Source organism: Nycticebus coucang, chromosome 2 (genome assembly GCF_027406575.1).
Source record: "Nycticebus coucang isolate mNycCou1 chromosome 2, mNycCou1.pri, whole genome shotgun sequence".
NCBI lineage: Eukaryota > Metazoa > Chordata > Mammalia > Primates > Lorisidae > Nycticebus > Nycticebus coucang.
The window spans coordinates 7,181,031-7,205,562 of NC_069781.1; the positions used below are offsets into that span (position 1 = coordinate 7,181,031).

General features: G+C 52.8%; 1 protein-coding gene across 1 annotated transcript in view; it reads right to left on the bottom strand.

The window, feature by feature from the left end:
- HMCN2 (hemicentin 2) overlaps positions 1–24,532 on the bottom strand; it is a 141,032-nt gene that overhangs the window by 110,832 nt on the left and 5,668 nt on the right. Inside the window, exons 2-8 of the mRNA XM_053559715.1 lie at positions 15,277–15,347; positions 13,888–14,046; positions 12,970–13,092; positions 5,098–5,269; positions 4,407–4,513; positions 3,464–3,584; positions 799–1,062 (exon numbers count right to left, since the gene is read on the bottom strand). Coding sequence (XP_053415690.1) covers positions 799–1,062; positions 3,464–3,584; positions 4,407–4,513; positions 5,098–5,269; positions 12,970–13,092; positions 13,888–14,046; positions 15,277–15,347 — 1,017 coding nt within the window. The remainder of the gene's footprint in view (positions 1–798; positions 1,063–3,463; positions 3,585–4,406; positions 4,514–5,097; positions 5,270–12,969; positions 13,093–13,887; positions 14,047–15,276; positions 15,348–24,532) is intronic.

Below are 24,532 nucleotides of genomic sequence, written 5' to 3' on the forward strand. Positions count from 1 at the left end.
CTTGTGGAAGGCCCTCGGCTGCACCCCACGCCCCGCACATGGCCTCTGAGCACCTCTGAGCTTAGGGAGCCCTCAGAGTTGCCCTGTGAGATGGATGGTCTCAGTTTCCTCATCTACAAAGGGGGACACACCTCAGAACTGCTACAAGCATCAGTGACCTAGCACAGGGAAAGAAGTTCCCCCAAGGGGGAGTGGGATGATTATGATGATGGAGAGCAGATACCCATGTCTGCCCTGCCTACCGCTGTGTCTACAGCACCGTGACTGATACAGAGAAGATTCCAAAATGAATTCCAGATGGCTGGACAGATGAACGGGTAGATGGATGGATGGATAGAAGGGTGGATAGATAGATGGATGGAAAGATGGATGGATAGATAGATGGATGGACAGATGGATGGATAGATGGGTGGACAGATTCACAGGTGGATGGATGGATGGATATATGGGTGGACAGATAGATGGCTGGACAGATGCATGAATAGATGGATAGATGGATGATGGATAGATGGGTGGACAGATAGATGGATAGATGACTGGACAGATGGTGGATGGATGGATGGATGGATGGATGGGGTGTGTGGATGGATGGGTGGATGACTTTGTTCTAAATCTTTGTGCTGAGGGCCACATCTCAAACATCTCGGTATTTACTGTAATGCCTTACAGAGAACAGCTTTCCTTAGAAGCTTAAGGAACAAACATTTCCTAATCTAATAGAGTCAGGGAGAGCTTCCAGGAAGAAATGAGACTCTGAGTGAGCTGGGGAGCTGGGACACAAAAGAGCCACCCACTCACCTGGGGGCACCCCACTGTAGGAAACTCCAGACATGCGGAGGAGAGTGTGTCCCTTGTGGTCCTTGCCCTTCACCTTGAGATAGAAGCGCTCTTGTGGGGCATGGAAGGGCGAACCGCCCCACAGCTGGTAGGTGGATCCATTGGAGAGGGGTCGTGTGGGCAGAGTCAGGAGGGGCTGTCCTGAGCTATGCGTGAGCTCTACTGAGTCAAGACGGCCAGGTGCCTGCAGGCCCGTGGAGTTGATCACCAGGGAGATGGGGACCCCTACAGAAGGGAGGGTGAGGAGCAAGGTGCTGTCATCAGTACTGGGGTCTGCGATCCTCCTCAAGCAAGGTCCTGGGACTGCACCCAGGGACCAGCCTGTGCCTCCCTCCTTACCTACCCCTCCTTCTCTACCAACCCTTCCACCAACTCCTGCTGGGGTGGGGCAGTGGGAGAAGGGGCCCTGCTACTGTCCGTGGTCCTGAAATACCGCTGCCCTTCCATACATGGCTTCCTGATGGCCACATCACCTGCAGACTTATGGAGCAGAACCAGGAAGTGGCCGTCTCTCTGCCCACCAGAGTTGACTCTGCATCCGCTGTTGTCACACGGGTCTCAGGGCGTGACCTCTTGCGGGGCGAGCACCCCAGTCCGGGACCCTGACTCCTGCCTGGCCTTTCCCCACACTCAGCTTTTCTCTGCTTTCTTTTGTACCTTGATAGAAATGTGGTACTTTTCACACTATCCCAAGAAAGGCTGAACTGGACTCAGTTTCAGAATCCCTTTAGTTGATTTGGGGACATCAATCAGATCTCTCCCTTTTTGGACAGCTATAATTTTTTTCTCTCTCAGGGATTAGAAACTGGTAGCCTGTGTATGTGGTCAATGGGATCCATGAAATGTCCAGGAAAGGGCATATAAAGAGCTAGAAGTCCATATTCCTTTGGGAAATAAATCAAGTCAGTGCTGGGCCCCACTCCGATGTTGGAACAATCACCTTGGAACAATAGGGTGTCACTGCTGCTCCCCATGTTCCAAGCCTCCACTATCCATTTAGCCACAGCTTCCCCCACTCCCTGGTGTGGCCAGTCCCGAGGCCAATTGCCAATCATGATCATTTGCACTGTTTCTCTTTAAAAAAAAAATGTCTTGGACCCACATCTTTATCAAAAGCAGAAACATAACAGCGTCTGTGCAGCCTCCTGCACACACTTCCCCTGGGGATGGGCCCTGGGGTCAGGTCGGCCTTCAATCCCCACTCTAGCAGTGACTTTAGGACTTCTGTCCCTCCTGGCTGTATGTCAGGACCTATGTTTCCTTGCTTCTCCCCTGCTGCTATTGACAAAGCAGCCCCCAAACAGCAAGCCGCCCCTTTTCACTGTAAAGATCTGACTGCAGCTCCTGGCAGGAAAACCAACCAGGGCTGACAAGAAAAACAAACAGAGAAGATACAGACTCGGAAGACAGCCTTAAGCATCTGGCTTGTGCCACTTTTGGTCACTACTCAGTGGTCTGGACTCAGCCTGACCTCGTCTAGGCCCCTCCCCGTCTCTCTTCTGAGCTGATGCCAGCAAAATCCTCCAAATGGCCCTATGGCAGGCACCATATTTCCCAGACCTTAAATTGAAACCCTTGATTGACACTGTTTAGTATTTCCTGGCATGGAGCTCAGGCAGCTGGCACCCCGGGCCCCAGGTTTCTACAGGAGGAACCGAGAGGCGGACACAGGTACGCTGTTGGCTTCCAATCAGGAAACTGACCCGGTGCCTCCAACTTCAATGTCCCTCTAGGCTATGCAACTCCCATCAGCCCCGGGGGCACTCAAATATCCCCCAGCACATTTGTTCCTTCAAGGTAAGGCCCTGTTTCGCTTTTCGGTAAGCCAGCGGCCCACTAGCACCTGTCCTTTCATTGAACTAGTCTGATGTCCGCCGGAAGATTGGAGGAGTGGGACCCGAGACACTTAGGTTTTGACAAGAAGAAAGGAGGGATGTGAACTCAGTAGTGAAGGAGACAGCTCAAGTGCTCATCAACCCACCAATGGATTAATAAACTGTGGGATATGTATACCATGAACACTATTCAGCCATTCAAAAAAGATGGAGACTTTATGGCTTTTGTAGTAACCTGGATTCAGTTGCAGAACAGCCTCTTTAGTAAAGTATCACAAGAATGGAAAAGCAAGTATCCAATGTACTCAATGCTAATATGAAGCCAGGAGATGAACTAAGACACGCCCACATGAGAAAAACTCAATTAAATTCAAGTTGTGGGGGAGCGGGGGGTAGTGTGCTCTCATCTGTGAGCACCGTGTAAGGGTGTGTGGCACACCACTACAACAGGGACCCCACCTAACAAATGCAAACACTGTAACCTAATCATATGTACCCTCATGTTTATCTGAAACAATTTTTCTTTTAAAAAAGAGCACAGCTTAAGGGTCCTGGGGGCTTCTGGGGGCTGAGAGGATATTCTGTAGGTAAACATCACAGCGTCATCTGGCCTGGGGCTGGAGGAGAGGGTGCTGGCCTGGGAGCTCGGTTTACATGACTGTGGTCCCGCCCCAGTCCTTCCATAGTCACACTCGGCCAAGCCTGCCCCCTGGGCTCCCCTCTCTTCCCAAAGCCAGACCCCCTCTCCTCAGAGGCAGCTCAGCGCCACCTTCAGGGGCAGGAGACGGTACCTTGTAAGGGCCACTCGATGGTGTGGTTGAGGTCCAGAGAGGGCTGTGTGGAGAAGCCGGCCCGGAAGTCGATGTTGCTCACCCCTGTGATTCGCACTGAATGGCGGCCGCTGCTGTAGACCTAGCCCGGGGCCAGGCCCCGTGTCACCGGAACGTCAGCGCCCAGCACCCCTGCCCCAGGGCAGGGGGCGACTGACCTGACCTGGCCCAAGTCAGCAGCTGAAATTCTCCCATCTTTGCAGGCACATAGGCGACTTACTTTTGCCTGGGGACCTGGCACAATGGTCCCCAAATGGAGTAGCCAGCTCACAGCCCAGCCTGAGCGGGACTCTCAAGGCTGCCCTGCCTTCAGCTCTCCCCAACCCCTGCAGCCCTGTCTGTCCCCCTGCAGGTCTACTCCCTGCCCAGCCTTCAGCTCTTGGCTCAAAGATGCTCAGATTTGAAAGGCAGGTGGTTGGTGTTGCCACTTCACCTGCAGCACCCAGCATGGCACCAGGCCCCAAGCAGGTGCTCAAAAAATGCTGCCTGGTCAGCAGGCGCTCCCGCCCTTCCAAGGCACATTCACGGGCACTCGGCCAGGGACTGGGCCTGCCCCACCCCTGGTCCCCAGCACCTTGTAGATGGCAGAGGCCCTGCTGAGCCATACCCCCACAGTCCCCTTGCTTCTTTTACACACTCTTCACAGGACAGGGTTGTGAGCCAGTGAACACTGAAGTCCTTTCTTCAAGCCCTTATTAAATGTTCTCAAACTAACCCAAAACACTCTGCTTCCTCCCCAGGTGCCAGGCAGAACACCCCTCCTCTGCTCTTGACCCTTCACTCCTATTGATATGCCCACATAAGCACCCCTGACTCCTCCAAAGACCCCAGGCTCCCCAGGAGGGATATCGCTCCAGCTTGGTGAGGCTGGTCTCCCCTCCCCTTACAACCCAGTGTCCCCTACCTTGATGGACCACAGCCCAGGATGCTCAGGCTTAAAGGCCATGACCTTGGCCGAGTCAGGGATGCTGAGGAGTACGTTGAGGCCCTCATCCTTCTGCACGATCCTCCCTGTGGAAGCCCAAGGATTGCTCAGTACCTGACCCTTCTTAGGGGTGACAGGGGCCCCACTTGTCTCCAGGAACCCACAGCCCACCAAACGCTAGCCACAGACTTCCCAGAAACTGACAAGGGGGCAGGCCCTTGAGGTCCTTGGGCTTATCTCATTCTGACCCACCCTCAGGTGCAGGCTGTGCCCCTGGCCTCAAGACCGGGGTGTCCGTGATGTCCTCAAAGCATCATGGGACCAGGTGACCACATCCAGGTTGCACTGACACTACCTGTTTTCCTTGATGAGTTCTCACCCACTGAGCCCCAGCTCCCACCTGGCCAAGGTGCTGTGAGTCTTGCCACCTTGAGACCTCCCTGATTAACATGGGGATGCTCAGTGAGAGCCTCACATGCTAGGGGCTATTTTAATGCCCCTTGCTTGGCAGCTACCAGCCTTCCTGCTTCCGCACCACATGGGCACCTTTTCTGCTCATTTGGTGCCCCCCAACTTTCTGATTCCTGGAACCTTGTGCCGTCACTCACTTCCCACCCCCTAGACTCTTGCTCTGTCCCTTCCTGGCCTTCCAGCTCAGTCTCACACGTACCCAGGGGATCTCGGACTTCGATCTCGGGCCCTGGGCCACTCAATGAGATGGTGACCTCCTTCAGGCTGGGGTCGAAGGGGAGTCTCCACGTGTGCTCGCCCTCCTCCTCGTGGTCCGTGGACAGCAGGTGCACCTTGGAGGCCTGGATAGCTGTCTCCACCCACTTCAGCACCTGGGAGGTGAGTGTGAGCCGCTGATGCCAACAGGTGCTCAGAATGTCTTACTTGCGTCTGATCACCTGAGGCTGGTCCCCACCTGGGGGGCCATGTGCAGAATCTGCCCACCCCTCATGGGTTTTAGGCAGCATGCAAAATTCCCAGGTCACCCAAGGCCACCCCACTCCCTACTGCCCTACACCAGGCCCGGTTCACACATTGTCACACTCCTGGCTTCTATGGGCTCTGAGTTATGACACCTGAATTGAGAGAAAGGGCAAGAGCATGTCTCTCTGCCAGGAAGACTCTCCTCCTCCACCTGCCAGCTTCTACAGCACCATCACCTCCTCCAGGAAGCCCTCCTGGTACCCCACACATGGATGAACCTGGAGATCTGGACTCTCCCCAGATCCACATAGTCCATGATCATGCCCAGGGCCAGACTGTGCGCCCACCAGGGTGCTGTGTTCCCCCAGCAGGACTGAAAGGAGCTCAAAGCCTTCAAGTCTCTTCCTGATCCGCGGAAGTGAGGAATTAGTGTATTGACTTTTCCCAGGGTTAGGAAATCTTAAACCCCTGGTTTCTATAACTGTTAATTCACTCTAAAATCTCATATGTGTTGGATAAATCCTTCTGAGAATCAGATTCAAGGTCCCATTGGCCCAAGATACCATAATACCCCTCAGGTACATGTTTGGGGTATGAGTTTAGGATGTTCCCAAACTCCTCAAAGACACCCACCCATGAGTGCAAGGACCTCATGTTAACAGCCCCTGATATAACCAAAATGGTATCTCATGGGGCACAGAATTAGTTTCTACAAATTGTTACCATGGCCTTTGAGCCACCTGTTCAAGCCAACCCCAGGTCACCATGCCACTGACTCTGCCCATGCCTGCTATGCTGCTCCCAAGCCTTGCTTGGGCAGCCCTGCCCACACACAGGTCCTTCTCCTTGCAGGAATCCCCGCTCATTCTCCACCTGTAGGCATGAAGATGCCTCCCTGGCCCTGGTCCTGTTCCTTGGCACACGCTACTTTGCAGCACTTCACACTCACTGGTTCTAAACCTCTCTGCCCTGCTTGGGAGCTCCGGGGTGGGGGGTGGAGGGGCAGAGACCCTCTGCGGTGTGCACGCATGTGTCAGCCCTGGGCTCACTGGCTGGCACAGTGAGGGCTCTTGGGAGCTGCTCAGTGACTGTGTGAGTCCAGTGGGACACATGAGCCCTGGGCAGGGCCATTGGAACGTCCCCCCTCCCCATTTCCCACAACCCCTCCCCTCCCCAGCTCATACCTCCTCCTTAGTATGGAAGCCAGAGAATGGGGCGAGGAGGGGCCCCTCAAGTCTGCACCTTCTTTTACCAGACCAAGTTACCTCCAGGAGTGTCACATACGACGCACCCAGAGAGCCCGACTACACCTGGTGCCAGAACCACAGAGAGAAAAGAACAGCTCCAAGTGAGTTCAGAACCCAGTGGTGCAACTGTTCCTTCTCAGTGGGAGGACCCTGACAACAAAAAGAACCACAGAGAAAACCTTTACCAGTGGTTCGCAACCTTCCCAATGCCATGGCCCTTTAATACAGTTCCTGTGGGTCACGACCCACAGGTTAAGAACCGCTGCTTTAAACCCTGGCTCTGCTCACACCTGTAATCCCAACTGTCTGGGAGGCCGAGGCAGGCGGATCACCTAAGCTCAGCTGCAAGCGTGCCATCAATTAAGCGAAGTAAAAGATCTGCAGTGTGAAACTCGAATCAGGATCAACTCGCTAGATAGATCCGGAAGCAATGATGTCCCCAAATCCCAGTATCAGTGACCATTGCTTGTGATTCCAGATTTCGGTTTCTAAACCCCATTCCCCACTAGGGTTCCTTGGAGAAATTGCTACTTCCAGGTCTGGGGAAGGCAAGTGATAAGGTAAGCGTGGGTGGGACCACTGGTTAACCCATAAAGCAAAAATGCTCCCAAAGATGAATGGGGACATATGAGAAGAACATAGAAACCAGCTTGAAGGAGTTAAACTGGGGACAACTTGAGCCCACAAAGGAATAATCATCGTGATCAAATGAAACACATTGAATTATATAATCCACACGCACATAACAGTAGTCAAAAGAAGAGAAACCAGAATTCAAAACAGTAAAATCTCACTTGCCACTACCGCAGGTGATTTCTTCATGAAAGAGAAAGAACTAAGTGTGATTCCATGCACTTCAGAGAAAACAAATCATCCCTTTTAATGAACAAAAGTTCCTTTTCCTGGAGGAATGCCCACTCTTAAATGTGGAAGGAATGATGCAATTAGGAAATCATCATTTTGCAACCCCAAATGAAATAATCGTTTCAGGCAAGGATCCTCAGTGAATGCTAAAACCATTAGCCGAAAGGTCATCGGGGAACTGGATGTCCACACGGAGCCCTCCGGCGTGGCCTTCCAGAAAGCTGGCCCGCTAACCTAACGCGGCGGCAGCAGTAACAGTAGGACCATCCGACATTATCTCCTCCTGATGTGACGCAACGGGAAGTGGGCACAGCACAAACCGTGACACGTCCCTGCCGAGAAGGTCAGCCTTCACCCCAGCCTTCTTTAACCAAGTTTAGGGGGAGTCCAGGGTATAAAGAGAGAAGTTAGTGACACTGTAAGGAAATAGTAAGAGAATCTAGGACAGGGGGATGCTGTTCTTCAACAACTTAGTGTTACTAATAAAAAGTTGCTCCAGCTTTAAGAGGACTGAATAAACATACGGAAATGCACAGCAGCCCAGAAATCCTGATTTGACAAAAACTGTGATAATATCATCTTTGAGGATGATTAGAGAAATCCGAGTATGGACTGGGTGTACAATGATACTAGGAAACTATTATCAATTTTACTAAATGATATTCTGGGTTACGTTATGCTGAAAACTACCTTTAGGAAAAACATGGTAAGTTATTTATGGATGAGGCGTCATGATTCAATTCAACATAAAGGGTAGAGAGTCAGATAAAGCAAGCAAAGCAGAGTGTTAACGATCAGGAGAGGGGAGGAGGGAATGGGTGAAATCACCCCTATCTGGGTGACAGGTGCACTTATAACTTTGTCTCAAGCAGCATAAAAGCCATTTGTGTAGCCAAATCATCCGCAACCCTGTAATACTCAGGGCCTGGGGTGGGGGGTGCTGAATCTAGCTGGTAGGTGTGTTCTTTTTAATTTGAATTTTTTCATATTTTGTAATGCAAAAGTCCTCCAACATTGGCAGGTGTGCCATGACATTTATATATACCTGAACCAGCATAATGGTATACAGCTGCTTGCCAACTCCAGTCAGCTGGACATGGCTTCCTGGGACGCTGTTTGAAGAAGAAATGCAAAGCCACGTCCAGACTCAATCAGAAACAGTTCTGTAGTTGACTAGCAATGGGTGTAGAAAGCTCATCTTGTATGTTACCTAGCAGCCTTCCCTGCGCTGCGTCATCGTCCTTCAGTCCTGCCCACCGTGTGAAGAAAGGGGAAAGGAGAGACTCGTAAGAATCAGAGTGAATATGTTCTGTCAGACTGAGCTGGAACATATGCCCCTGAAGTTTACCGCTAGATTTCAGCTATTCCAGGATAAGAATTCTGTGTTACGAAAACTCATGATTTTATAGTTGGAGCTGCTTCCTTCTTCTGTTTTGCCTCGCTTTCTAAGTAACATGTTTCTTGAAAAGGTTCCACCTGTCTTGGCTGAGGAATGGGGACAAGGTTCTTCATCCATGCGAGGGTGGACCTAAGACAGCAGCCAAGAACCTCCACTGCAGATGGGGACAGAAGCTGGGGGAAAATGTAAGTTGCAAAGAAGCAACTCTGTTACCGCCAACTTCTTCCCCAGGGCCAGGTCTTTCCAGGGGCAGGAGGGATCCCTCCTGAGCAAAGCTGCCAGGAAGCGGTGGCCTCCCCAGTTAGCAATTACCCAGACAAGTGGCACCGGCTACTGTGTTGCACTTGCCTTTTCAAGGTCCTTCCAGAGTGCTTCTAAGGAGGGAACATGCCCTCAGTAGTTTAGGCTACTGAACCAGGGGAAGGTCTAGTGAAAGTCACTGAAAGTCAGTGACCCCACCAGGAGGTGGACTGCCCCCGGGGCTCATCCTGTAAGCCCATCACCACTTGGAGGTGGGGGAGTGGTGGTGGAGGCTGGCCCTCTTGCCCAGGCCTTCTGGACCTGGTGATGCCCCCAGGCTCTGGGGAACCTTCCTAGCAAAGAGGTTTCATGGAACAAGCACAGAGTTTATTTGGTGAAGGCAATGGCTTCCAGATGTTAGTGGGGCCAGGGGGGCAGGGGGCCAGCCATACGATGGGGCTCATCTCTTTGTCACTGATAGAGAAAGAACGAAAAATTTGGCACTGCTATACCGGCCAGATGGCTGCTGCTCGGCCCTTCATGGCAGACAAATCATCCCCCGAGGTCCCTCCCAGGACACTTAACAGCTAGGGTGGCTGAGGAAGCAGAGAGGGAAGGCCAGGAGGCCAAATGGGGCTCAGGGCCAGAGATCAGAACACAGAGGGCCCGTGTCAGGAGGCTTGGTGTGGAGTGATGATAACAGGTCCCCCCAGTCTAGACGTTCTGCCCCTAGCCAACTGGGTGCCCCTGGGCACTTGCTCCAAGCTGCACCTTTCCAGGAACTTTTCTAGAGAGAGCTCCTACATTCCAGGGGGCTTCAGTGGAGCTGGAGGTCATATTCTGGGCTCCCCACCAAAGCAGGAGGGAGTGGAGTTCTGCCATCACTAATTCTTACCAAGGGCGCCCCATGGTCTGTTTGCTCCCACCCTTGCTACTGACTCACAGGTAGGGACTCTTGTTAACCTAGCTGTACACAAGACCAAAATGTGGCCCAGGGAGGTTGAGTGCTGTGGTCAAGGTCACACAGCAGGTAGGCAGCAGAGCTGAGGCTGGGCATTGTGCCGGAGTCTAGGCCATAACCACACCACAGCACCGCCTCCCCGGGGAAGGGTCCAGAATGAGGTCATCTCTGGGGCTGTCCTGATCCCTTAATCAAAACCACCTGGACAAAGCCTCCTTCTCTCCCTCCCTGTCTTAGAAGGAGGATCACCTGTCCCATGGCTGATGTGCAGGATCTGGACAATCTGCCGTTTGTGCCTGCTGGTGCTGGACAGGGGAAGGGTCCCAACCCCCAGGACGTGCTGCACTGGGGTGTGTGTTGTGTGTGCTGTGGGGGTGGGGGTGCAGGGGAGAGAGGGAGGGAGCCCAGCACCCTCCTCCCCAGGCCCAGGGGAGCTGCAGGATGATGGGGTCTGCCCAGTTCTGCTACCCCTCCCCTCCACCCCACCATCAGGGCTGGAGATGGTGCACTGAGCTGGCTGTGCACTGGGGGAGCCTGGGGGACACTGTGCTGGCATAGAAGGTTCTTGGACCTATTTAAGTCTTGATCAAAAATGCACACTTCCAGGTCAGGCTCAAGGGGCCACGCTGCCTGCCTCTGACATCTCCTAAGGATGGTAAAAACTTCAAATTTCTCCTATAGGGGGGTCCTCACCTTCCTTTAGTTACCCTGGAACCCCAAAGGGAGGTCCTGGTACCAATGAGGCCGGCTCTGCAACTGGAAAAAATCGAAGTGCTCCAAAACCAGGGGGCCTGAGCTTTGACTGACTGCCACCTCCACACCAAGCACCCAGGGCACACCTGGCAGGTAGCAGGTGCTACATACAAGAGGGGAGACAGCATTGCAGAAGGCCCCCCCACCACACTGGTGCGCTCTGATGCTGTAACAGGACTGACCACACAGGCACAGTCTGGGGACTTCTACAACTGCTGAGACGTTCTCCCAGCTGGAGCTTCCCAGCTCGGCAAAGGCACCATTCCTCTCTCCTGGCCCTGGCCACCCCAGCTGCCCTCCCAGCCTTGCTGAGAATCTGGGAATGTATGGAACATATGGAGGGGCTAGGTCCAAGGCATTAAGCTAAAAAACCACAGAGCTCCATGTCAGGAAGGAGAGGGATCTGCCCCCACCCAGAGGCAGCCAATTCTGGCCATCAGCTGGCAATCTAGCTGCCTGACCCAGCTAGATCAGGCACATGCTGCCCGACCCAGACCCCATGGCAGAAAGCTGGACACTGCGGCCAAGAGCAGGGGATTTACCCAGGCTCCCTGCCCCACACTTGGGCAAGCGGCCCCCACCGGCCTGCACAGCTGCCCTGGGTCTGATACATCCCAGCAGGGAAACCTCGTTCCCATGTAAATGCCCAGTTTCCCAAAGCAAGAACCAGGCCACCCCTTTACTCTGCAATGCCACCCACCCTTGCTTGGGTGGCTCAGTGCCAGGGGAGGCTGACATGCCAGAAAATGAAGCCTAATGTGTCGCAGAGAACCATAAACGCCATCTGTCAACAGGGAGCTGAGGCACGCTAATCTAAACACGGCCCTGGAGACAGTTCTTAAATATACAACACACGAAATCCCTTCCCAGAGGCGACAGCAGGACTGGCGCGAGGCCACACCAGCCTCAGAGAGCTGCTTCTTGCACTTCCTCTTCCCGGGGCCGCAGGCATGAAGGACCCCTTGTCCCTCCATTCGCCACCAGCTATTTACCCAGCACCTGCTACATGCTGGGAAAGGCACAGCCTAGTTAAATAATTGCACAATTACAAACACAAAATTTCAATTATGTACAGCGGCACAGGGAGCTGGGAGAGGGTGTGGAAGGAGACTTATCTTGACAGGAAATCCAGGGGGTTCTCCGTGAGGAGGTGCACGTCTGCTAAAACTGGGAGAGTGGGAGGAGCCAGGGAGGAGCATGCTGCATGAGCAAAGGCTTTCTCTGGGGAGGACGTGGGAGCCTGAGAAACAGCAGAGGCCTCAGGGCAGCGAGTGAGTGGAGGGCAGTAAACAGCGAGATAGGAAATGCAGGGGCTCAGATTATGATCTGGACGTCCTCTGGGGGTCAACAGGGAAGGACCTGATGGTCAGATTCACAGTGGAAGGATCTGGTGACAGGTTGGGGCCTGTTCATTCAGGCTCAACAAAGTCGACCGCCAGCATCACTTTTTGGCTTCGCAAGGGCACCTGAGCTCCAAAGAGCTTTGAGTATTTACAAAGCAGGAATGTGCACCCTTGTCCTTTCCAGAGAGATGGCTGTGAGTCATTTACTAAGTCACCACGGGATGGATCGCCCTGGCTACTGGGAAGGGATGTGGGGGGTGAGGGGGAAGTAGGAGACCCCTCCCCCAAGGGAGACAGAATGGGAGGGAGGACAGACTCTGAGACCAGGAGGGAGACACCTGGTTAGTGCTGGGTTCTGAGAGAGCCCGACCAGAAACTTCGGGCCACAAGCCAGCAGACCCCTCTCTGCTGAGCCCCCGGAAACACAGCAGACCTTGATGGACCCTGGCTCTTCCACTCACCCCAAGTTTCCTGACTCTAGGGAAAAGCTCAGAAGAAAAACCACATATACACTCCTGCTGGACATTGCTGGGTCTAACCTGCCACCCTGGACTACCTAGGGTGCTGCTTCAAGCCTCAGCTTTTTTACTGAAAAATTTTGTCTGGAAAGCCCAAGCGCCGGCCTCTGCGGCAGGTGGGAGGCTTGGCAAGGCGGCGTCAGTCACAATCCCTGCACCTGCCACAGGGGTTGCTCACTGCCTCCGGCTGACATTGCTATTCCAGCCTCGAGAGGCAGGGATGGTCACTGCCCTCGCCTCACCTGGAAAAGCAGTTCAAGGAAGTCATCCCCTCGCAGGCTCACCTGCGTCACTTGCTGTTTGTCTAGGTGGAACACCTGCCCGGAGCTGGTGGCAGCGATCTCCTCATAGGCCCGGTAGCCAGGATGGGTGCGGTCACCGCAGTCCCCTGTCAGCACAAAGACCACCTGCAGAAGGAACACGAAGCTGGCTCTCCACTTGCCCGGCCACCCATTCAGGTGTGAGTGGCAGGGCTCCTGCAGGGTGAAGTGATCTGGGGTGAGCCCTTCCCTGTCTGAGCTCAGGTGACACATGACTAGAATGGGAAAAATAACGGTGCCCATCTCATGGGGATCAGGGGTCCAGGGCTGAGAATAGAATAAGTGCTCAATAAAAAGGAGCTGTTGTTAAGTCAATGACAAAGAAGGGCATGGAAGTCCACTCATCTCCGAGCAGCCGCTGCAGGCTGCAGAGTGGGAAGAACCTTGAGGAACCGAAGTGTGTTCTGGGTGCGAGAGCAGAGAAGCCATTCCAGGACTTGAGGTCTTCCCCAAGATGCCAGAAGGCCAGGCTCTCTCCCTTCCTCACTCGCATTCCTTCCAGCCCTCACTGCAAAAGGAAAAAGCACATCTTCCAAGCCCCCAGATGACAGGAAAGTGGACGTAGGCATCAGAGACCAGGAGCAGAGGCAACACCAGGAGAGAGATGGACAGCCTGGACTCTGGCGAGTATGAAGGGGACAGGGCAGTGTGGTCTTCCCCAGGATGCAGGAGCCAGCCTGGGCCCAGAGTGTGAGAACACGCTTGGGATTCTCCACGCCAGCCTGGTTCTGGGCGGCCTCAGGGCTGGTGGAGGCTGAGCCCATGCAGGAGAGGAACCCAGCTCCTCCCTCCCGATGGGGGTTTAGGGCTGCTGAGGGGGGACTCCAGCTTCCCCGGGACCCCCACTGGTGCCCACTGATGCCCCTGGGGCTGGTCACTCACCTGGGACTGTTTGAGCTGCAGGAGCTGCAGCACCTCCTCCGTCTTGTGAAAGTCCTTGGCACGGGCGTCCGTGAAGACATAGATGAAGGAGCCGGGGTTGGCCACCTCCACGGCAGCCTTGATGGCACCTACGCTCATCTCTGGGCAGTCACCACCTCCCTGGAGGGCAAGGGAATGTCAGCAACTGTCACCCTCCTCCTGAAGATGGGCCCCACCAGGGGTACCTCTGAACCCAGAGGGAGTTGAAAGTCACCTAAAACTACCTCTGTCCTGGCCACCCTAGGACAGGCCCCAGTCATAGCCACAGCCACTCCCTTCCTGGAGACATAATGTAGCATCCCACCTGCTTGAGTTTTGGACAAGCAGCATCATTCATTCATTCATTCATTCACCCAAGCAAGAGCAATATGGGCCCACCTCATGGTTTCTGGTAGCATAGGCAGATGCTGGACCAGTAAGCCCAATGCAAGTATTTAATTACCACCGTGGTGAGCACTACAGATGGGGAAGGTGGGAGGGAGGCATCGGAACTTCCCAAGAAAGCCACATGGTGACTTAAAGGACAGCAGGTGGCCAGGAGGAGGCAGAGGCAGCTGGCCAGGATGGAGGCACTGGAAGCCTCCTCCCCTGGAAGGAGGTTACCTGGCAACCCCAAACCAAAGCACACTCCTCCCTCTCTGCCCTCCAGACAAGAGCTGTCATCAGGAAGGGAGCACGTGCCCATCTCACCTGGGTCTGCACGGGTATAGCAGCAGGACGGGCATAGGGTGACTTTTCCATAAATGCTCCTTTCCCTGACTCTCATCCCATAAGGACTTACTGAGCCCCTGTGTGCACTGGGCCTGTTCCGGGCCCTGGGAGATGTGTCAGTAAACTAGACTGATATGGGGGCCCTCTGCCTTTCAGGAAGCTGGTGGTCTCGGTGGGCAGGTGGAAGAACAGAAACTGGGCTAGATGCTCTCTGTGGCAATGGAGCCCAGGTGGCCATGGGGCATCTGGCCCAGCCTTGGGACTGGTTTGGGTCTCTGAGCTGACCTGTTTCACATTCTTCCCCAGAACCCCACACACCTGCCACTGAACACTGGCACCACCTTCCTTCCTTCCCCACCTCATTCATTCTTGGAATGATGAGGACCTATTATGTGCCAGGCCCAGACCAGGCCCAAGAGCTCCTGGAGGAAATTACTTCATTTAATGAGGGAAGGAAACCCAGTAAGTACTGGTCTCCAGGGCCTCCAGTGGACATGGGCCACAGGCGGAGCTGAGAGGCAGGTCATGAGGGGAGTGGGAAGCTGCCATCTTGGCACCTGGTGGGGCAGATTTTGGTCTCTGGTGTGAATTGGGAGGAGCAACGTGAGGGTGTGGCCGGGGGTGGGCAGGGCAGCCCACCTGCACGTAGAGCTCTCTCAGCGCCCTCTGGAACAGCACTGGGTCTGCCGTGAGGGTCACCGGGCCAATATCTGCGGAGAAGAGAGAGAGAGGCCCGGATGGGCTAGGATTCCCAGATGCACAGCCTGGGCGGCTAGTGAGTGGTTACCCAGCGGTGTGTGATCAGAGGAGCTGAGGTCACACACAAAAGGGGGAGCAGACTCCAGACTGGCCTTCCTGAGTGGCAATCCCCAACCTTCTGACCAAAACCCCTAGGAAGCCCCTGACCCCACTCTACCATTCCACCCAGTACTCTTGGTGGGAAATTCTGAGAAGACGAAGAAACAGAGAAGCAAACAACCCATTGTGGTACACAGCCCTGAAGCAGCACCAGACTGATCAATAAGAGTAGAAGCTCCCAGAAACTCCACCTGTATTTGCGCTCATTTAAAAAGAGCAGCCGTAAGCAGTACAGAGAGAGAATACCCCATGTGTCGGTAAGGACAGGGCCGCTGGAGCTTTCACTCACTGCTGGTGGGAGCACAAAACAGTTCAGTCACTTTGGAAGCCAATGCTAGTTCCCAAAAAGTCAGACATCGCCCGTCATGCGACCCAGCCATTCTGCTCCTGGGTATTTACCCGGGAGAAATGAAAACGCGTGTGCACACCGAGACTTGCACTCCACTGCTCATGGCAAATGTATTCACAACAGGCCCAAACTAGAAACAGGCCAGATGTCCATCAGTTGGCAAACGAGTAAACAAGCCGTGGTGTGTTCACATAACCAGATTCTTCTCGGCCATAAGACAGAACGAACGGATGGGGGCAGCAACACGGGTGACGCTCACGGCACATGCTGCTCAGAGCAGCCAGACGTGGAGGAGCACACGCCGTATGGTTCCGTTTATAGGAAGATCTGGGACAGTCAAAATTAATCTAAGGTGAGCAAAACCAGACCTGAGGCTGCCCGGGCAGCGTGACTTGGAGGGGAGGAGACAGAAATGCTCAGGACTGTGATGGCGAGTGGGTCCCACAGGGGCTCGCTGGTCAGACGCACAGCGAAGAGAGCGCATTTCAGAGCATGCCAATTTACCCCATAAAAGGAGAACAGTCAGAAATGATCATGGCTGGGGCAGGGGTGGAGGGAGGCACACATGAAACCAGGGTGACGAGATTGTTTTACATTTAGTGACGCTGGGTGAGAACGTGGAGATCTGTCTCACGTTTCTACTTACTCTGTATATATTTGAAAAGTTCCCTAATAAAAATCTTCTTTTTTCAAATAGCAGTAATGGACAACCACCTCCAACGTAAGATGCCACCAGCACCCAACAGCAGGGCTGGACTTCAAAGCGTTCCACAGCTGTGTGCACAGTGGGAACTTTGGAAGGTTGTGTGGACATCAGATTTCTTAGGAAAATATTTCACTCGAATCTTCGGTAAACCCTAATAATGGGCTATTTTTAGTTCAGGAATTCTACATTCCAGCTACCTTAAAAAAGCTCCCATACTCGGCAACCAGTCAGCAGACCTCAGCTGTTCTTAGAAAGGGAGGCCTGTGGAATTATGAGAAATTCCTCATAATTATCAAGGAAGAGTCGGCCCCAGGGTCCCCGGAGTCCCCGGCCCTTTCTCTGCATTACTCCCTCCTTTTCTCTGAACTCTCCAGTAACCAGGTCAGCCCCACCCCAGCAGCTAAGCCCTGAGCCCGGGCCTCAGCCCGATCTGATAGGAATCCTGGCTTCACCCGGTGTGGGGCCTCTCAGAGCTCACTTTCCTGCCCCAAACCTCAGTTTCCTCATCTGTTAAATGAGGCCTGGAACCACCATCTCTCCTAAGCCAGGATCGTCACTGTGAGAGCTCAGCGAGGCCAGGTAGGTAAACACACACCCACCACATGCGGGGCACGGGCCACCAACGGGGCTGACATAAACATGCAATTGGCCTGGCTCCAGCAGGGATCTCCCGTGGTGCAAAGATGGTCTTGCTTCCACATGAGGTCCTCAAATTCTATTTGACTAAGAAGAGCAATAATGTTATTCGATGCCGGTTATTTCACTTTTAATAGCTATGAAATATTTCCTTTGTACGAATGTCAAATGTCTAGTAATGACCTTACCCAATCCCATGTTGTTTTGTTTCCATTTTTTATAATGAACAACGTTATTAGGACGTCTGTGTACTCACGCTGTTTCCTAAGGAGACATTCCCACAGTAGGATGGCTGAGTCCTTGGCAAAGTTAAGTGTAAAGCCTCTGGCCGCAAACTGAGTAACCTGTAACTGTCCCCCCATTTCCGGATGGTTTGCCTCCCCGCTGCTGATGCTGGAGGGACCTGCCCTCACACCAGGTTTGGCACACGCCCCCCGCCCCCAGGCACCCACAGCTGCCACCCGCCGCCTACAAACCCAACGAAGGTCCCTACAGTGCCTAGTTCTGAATCTGGTCAGCTCTGGCCTTCCCATCACGACCCTTCACTGCTATCCACTTCTCTCTGTATCTTTCAGTGCTGGGCCAGTGCTGGAGTGATCACAGCCACCCTGCTCACAGCAACATGCAAACAGGCTGGCGAAGCGAGTCTTCTTAAATCAAATATGGTCCATTGGGACCACTGCCCTTAGTCAGTGCTCCATGAGCTTCCTCTCAGGTGGGGTGAAGGCTCATAGAAGGACACTAATAATAAAAGAGAGTTGGGTTTTGTTTCATGGTTCTACTTGGCAAGGTCACATGTTGGCCACCTATGTCAGCTCCCTCTGTTTTGTTGTTTTGTTTTCTTTTTTTGGTAATTTTACTGAATTGAGAAATCTGCGGTCTGGACAGCTCTGTGATTGAGGGTGGGAGGTTGCCAGCCCCGCTGTCTAAGGCTGGGCATCCCAGAACCCGGGTAGTCCTAGGGGACCCTGTGCTCTGGGAGAGAGGGAGGTGTGTGGGGAGACCACACCCTCAGCAAGGCTGGGCTTCCCTGGACAGCAACCTCTTCCTGCCCCCAAGGACTCCACCAGCACACCGTGTGCCAGGGACAAACGCTCGCTAATGCAAGTCCTTGGAAATGTCAGAAGCCAGCAAGGATCCCCTGGGCCAGACAGTGCTTTGATTCTGAGGTTGGGCTCTGTATCCATTTCTTACTGCTGCTGTAACAAGTGACTACAAATTTAGTGCCTTAAAGCAACAGACATTTATTTATGGAGTTCAAAAGTCCTAAAATCAAGGTGTCAGCAGGGCTGTGTTCCCTGTGGAGGTTCTAAGAGCTCACCTCCTGTCTTTGGACCACAGCCCCTTCCTCTATCTTCAGAGCCAGCAGCCTAGTATCTGTGTATCTTCCCCCAGCCCCACCCCTTGCGTCTCCTGGGACTCTGCCCCAGCTGCCTCCCTCTTCCAAGGACCCTTCTGATTGCCTTGGGCCCACCTGGATAAGTCCCTGCAGAGTCCCTTTGCCACAGCAAGTAGCATATTTACAGGTTCTGTGCATTGGGACATGGACATCTTTGGAAACCGTTATTCTGCCTGCCACAACCTCCACCATCCTGTCTCCAGCAAGCATTGACTTGGGGGAAAAAAAAATCAGTTTGACTACAAACTTATGGGCCAAAAGTAACAGTGTTGAGGAAGAAGAGAGCTTATTAAAGACAGAGGAGTTGGGGCCCAGAGAGGACAGCCCCCGGCTCCGGCAGGCTGGCACAGGGTGGACAGGCTGCCTTGTGCAGGCAGCAATTCAGGCTCTCTCTTTTGCCGTGGCGGGCCTAGCTCTGAGCCGAGGGTCTGGCACAGAGGAAGTGCTTAAATAAACATTGAATAAATATTGTTGAAATGAGTGAGTGAACAAACATATGAATGAATTCCACACTGTCTGGGCAGTTCCAGGTCAGGATGCGAGGTTCATTTATCTTTATATTTGGCCTGCAACCCAATGGCAGGCATACAGTTAATACTCAGCAAATCCTGCTGAGTGCTGGGCCTGCCTGAGCCCCAGGATGCTGCTCCCCCAGCCCTGGGAAACAGATCCAAAGCAAGGCAGGAAACTAAATGTGATTATGTGGGGCGTGCTGAGATGCTGGCCATGCCCAGGAAGTGGTGGCCAGATCAACGAAGGCATCTGTGACTACTCTGGAGGTAGGAGACTCCAGTAAAGAACGAAGACAAAAGCTTTTTAAACATCTGCCCCGAGTTCCCAACAAAGAAGGGTCTCAGGAGAGTACAGACTCCGCGCACCTGCACCCATGCCCACAGAGGGTATTAATTTCTTTGCTTTTTCTGAACAGATAACCCCCAAACCTGCCCTGGGAGCGGCTGCTGGCCTGCTCCTCATTCCCAGGGTAGAGTCAGCCTCCACAATGCCGAGAAGGGGCTGGGGGTACACAGCTTCCTCCCTACCCATCCTCCTTATTGCCCACCTGCCATTCGAGGGCTAGCCCCTTCAGGCCGTGAGAGAGAAGGATGCCTCCTTGGGGTTAATTAAAGCTGCTCCACAGCTCCACTTGCCGTTCCTGGGACCTGCTGCTCCATCGCAGTCACCAGACTGAATCCCCACCCAGGACAGGGAGCTGTCTGTGGGGTGAGCATTTCTAGACCCACCATCCCACTGGATGGAGAGTGAAGTGCCAGGACAGGACACTTGGGTTCTCCTCGTGGGAGTTTACCTATAAGAGGGGTCACTCAAGCCTTGTTCTGTGTCCCTTTCACCCTGTGCAGGCTGAGCTGTCCCTGGACAAAAAGCCCCAATTGCCTTTCGACTTAAGGTGCTTCCCTTCCCAGCACTGAGGCGATGCTGCTGCTCACTGAGGCTGGCGGGTTCAAACCCAGCCCAGCCCGCTAAACAACAATGATGGCTGCAACCAAAAAATAGCCGGGCGTTGTGGCGGGTGCCTGTAGTCCCAGCTACTTGGGAGGTAGAGGCAGGAGAATCACTTAAGCCCAAGAGTTTGAGGTTGCTGTGAGCTGTGATGTCCCAGCACTCTACCCAGGGTGACAGCATGAGACTCTGTCTCAAAAAAAAAAAAAAAAAGAAAAGAAAAGAAAAAGAAAAAGAAATTCATTCTCTCACAGTGTAAAAGGACAGAAGGTCAAAATCAAGGCATCATCATTCCCTCTCTGAAGGCTCAAAGGGAGAATTTGCTCCCTGTCTTTCTCTTAGCGTCCGGTGGTGACAGCAGTTCTTGGTGTCCGCTGGCTGACAGATGCATCACTACAATCTCTGCCTCTGTCCATGGCCTTCCCCCCGTGTGTCTGGGTCTCGTCTCTACTTCCTATAAGGACACCATTCACATTGTATTAAGGGTCCACCCTTCTCCTGTGTGACCTCCACTTAGCTAATTACATCGATGATGGCTCTATTTCCAAACAAGCGCTCCTGAGGTCTTAGGAAGGACATGATTTTGGATGAACACTATTCAATTTAATACAACAGCCACATGCGTGGCTCCAATGCCCGTGCCCTTTGCCACCGGCCGTACTGCCTCCCAGAATGGTGGTGGCGAAGGTGATGATGGTGATGAAAATGATGGTGGTGGTGGTGGTAGTTACCATTGTTTTAATATTTACTAAGCACCAATTTTGTTCCATGCATCTGACACACATTTCTTCATAAACGCTTTACAACAACCTATGAAGTCTGCTAGATATTATTCTCATTTTACCGACGAGAAAATCAAGGGCCCAGCAAGGTAAATGACCTGCCCAAGGAAAAACTCCTTAAGAAGCAGCAGAAATGGGACTCCAGCCTGGGTCAGTCTGACCCCAGACACACGCTGTCAACCACCCATGAGGATGCCAACACTCAGAACTCTTTCCCCCATCCCACGTCCTGTTCTGGAGGAAAAGGAAGGTTCGTGACTTGCTAACCAGCTGGACAGATGTGGCATGCAGTCCATCTGCACAGAGCCCGCCGACCACAGGGATGATTAAACCCATGACCTGGGCTCCACTGGAGCCGCCCTCCAGCATATGAGCCCCAGAAGCCTGGCCTAGAACCATCTCTCCATAGGCGGGTTTTTTCCACTTGGCAACAGCATGGGAGGGTGTGGGGCCAGCCCGGACTCTCTCAGACATGTGAGGAGCAGAATGGCCCAGCCCCTCACCCAGCCCCATGTGTTCCAGTGCAGACAGCCAAGGCGTGGCCAGGCCCAGAGTCCAGTCTCAGGAAGATTTCACGTAGAGGTCAAGGACTCTGCCTGGGGCCTGCGTTTCCCTTGCTCCTTCTTTCTCAGAGTGGGGCTTGAATGCTGGAGCCAGTTCTGGACACTCAATGCCCCCTTCCCCAGCTTCAGGGACACCGCGCAGGGCCCCACACACTGCTACCATAGGCAAAGTGCTTCCCCCTCTGGGACTCAGTTGTGCTGAGGGGTGCTGTCTCTAAAAGGCAGAGGCTGGAGAACGTGGCGCAGAGCCTGCTAGAATTTCAGCAGCTCCTGAGCCTACATCTGGGCAAACATGATTCCCTTGAAGATACCCTGGAAGGACAGATACGATGGGGCAGAAACCACCTGGGCCAGAATAGCCCCAGATGCTCTCTCTGCCTCCTCCTTGGTGTCCAGGAGGCCAGAAGCCAAATATCCTCGGAGCCTTGTCCCCCAGCCTTGTCTCCTGGACCCCTGAGGACAGCATCCTCAGTCCACCAATGTTCTGGCCCACCTTCCTGCCAGCCTCCCGGCCATTGTTATTGCTATTCCCTCTACCTGGGGTGCTGTTTCCAATCCTGCTCTGACCCTCTCCCACCCAGCCAGCTCCTTTCCACCTCAACGCACCGTTGCTCCCTAAGAAACATCATTTTGGGAACAACCACAGCTGAAATTAGATGTTTATGATCTTGGCTGTTTGCTGTGGACCTTTCTGGCTGGACTGAGGGTACCAGGGCAAGCCAGCACTCTGCCTGCCTAAAGCGAGCCCTCAAGGATCACATATGGAATAAGTGGGTAACAGGTGCATGAGGGAGCCCTGGGGACGAGATCGGCTCATGCCGTGAAGGCCAACCTAGCACACCACTCCCCCAGCCCCTTCGGTGACCTCCCACCCTCAGACCCAGTGCATCTTACCCTCTGGCTTTCCTCCCACAGGCAGCCCAGGCTGCCTCTCTCCTAACACCATCCCTTGCAGAGATCCACGCCTAGAAAGCTCTTCAATGAGGCACTATCCAGCCCAGTCAGAATGCTCCTGGTCAGCCATCAGGCGCTCTGGGAATGGCAGGGACGTGCCGAATCCAGCTCACACCTCACAGGCCGCTCAGTCCTCCCGGCCTCCAAGGAGAAGTGCCTGGGTCCAGGCTAAGGGGTTAATTTTCCCCTGAGACCAAGGACTGATCATTTCTGTTTCACGATGAGGGGCTGGTTAATAGCAACGCCACTCAGGGTAACAGTCAAAGACACACACACACACATACGCACACCCTGGACCTTACCATCAGAGTCCAAGCCACCCAGGCTCACAGGCAACTCTGTGAACTGAATGAGTTCGTCTGCACGCTTCCTGCCACCACCTCTTCCCTCCGGGAAGGTGACAGACACCTGGAGAGGTAGGGGTCGAATAAGCCACCATTTCTCACCCATAAAATCAGCAAAAAAGGGCACAGTGACGTCCCTGAAGCCGGCAAGGGCATGGGGACAATGGCGACCACGCAGTCACATACTCTTTGGGCAGAGGGGTGAAATGGCACAGTTTAAGAAAGCAATTATATTCTTGGGAATCTACCCTATAGATACATTTGCAAACATGAGTGTGCTTATTGTAAATATGCTGAAAGCAACTTATTTTCCACAGCAGGGAGAGGGTTGGATAAATTAAGGTTATTCTTCTGACGGCAGCTTATGTAGTCACTAAAAACAGTGGGCGGGGCCAGGCATGGTGGCTCCTGCCTGTGATCCTAGCACTCCGGAAGGCTGAGGTGGGAGGACTGCTTGAGGTCAGGAATGAGACCCTGTCTCTACCAAAATTAGAAAAAACTAGCCTGGTGGGCGCCTGTAGTCCCAGCTACTCAGGAGGCTGAGGCAGAAGGATCACTTGGGCCCAGGAGTTTGAGGTTGCTGTGAGCTATGAGGACACCACTGCCCTCTACCTGGGGCAACAGAGTGAAACTGTCTCAAAAAAGAAAAAAGGGAAAATCTCTATTTTCTGATGTGGAAAGAGATCTATAACATTATACGGGGAGAAAAAAAAGTTATCGCAGCTCAGTTCATAATCACCAAGGCATGGAAGTAACTCAAGCGTCCACCAACACATGAATGAATCAATAAACTGTGGTACGTGTATACCATGGAATACTATTCAGCCATGAAAAAGATGGAGACTTTACATCTTTTATATTAACCTGGATGGAGTTGAAGAATATTCTCCTTAGTAAAGCATCACAAGAATGGAAAAGCAAGTGTCCAATATACTGAATACTAATATAAGAAGAATAGATGAACAACTACATGCCCAAATGAGTGAAAAACACAATTAAATTCGAAGGTGAGGAGGCAGGGGGATTGGTAAGCTCTCACCTGGTGGGCACAATGCAAGGGTATATGGCACACTTCCTGGGTGAAGGGCTCAATTACAACTTGGACTTTACCTAACGGATGCAACCAATGTAATCTAATCATTTGTACCCTCATATTAATCTGGTGAAACAATAAAAAATCCAATTTACAAAACACTTTCTGCTATTTTTTTTTCTGCAGTTTTTGGTGGGGCTGGCTTTGAACCCACCATCTCCGGCATATGGGGCTGGTGCCCTACTCCTTTGAGCCACAGGTGCCGCCCCCACTATAATTTTTTTTTTTGTAGAGACAGAGTCTCACTTTACTGCCCTCAGTAGAGTGCCATGGCATCACACGGCTCACAGCAACCTCCAGCTCTTGTGCTTACGTGGTTCTCTTGCCTCAGTCTCCCAAGTAGCTGGGATTACAGGCGCCCGCCACAACGCCCGGCTATATAATTTTTAAAAGTAGGTGTGTATATGTATACGAGTGAATGTACACACATTTGCACACACACACAAGGTCTGGAAGGACATCACAATATTAAAAGTGTTTGCATGTCTATTAAAATGTTTTATAAGCATGTATTAATTTTATAATTTACTAATAAAATGGATTGTTCACCAAAAATGCTGAGCCCTGATGCCAAAACTTGACAGAGTACAAAGAAAAAAAAAAAAACACTTACTGATTATACATGTGAAACGAAAACTCCTAAACAAAACACTGGCAACTAGAATCCAGTTCCTATATTAAAGAATAATCCCTCAAGACCAGGCAAGCCTTAGGAAAGGAATGCAAAAATAGTTTAAAATTAAGATATTACAT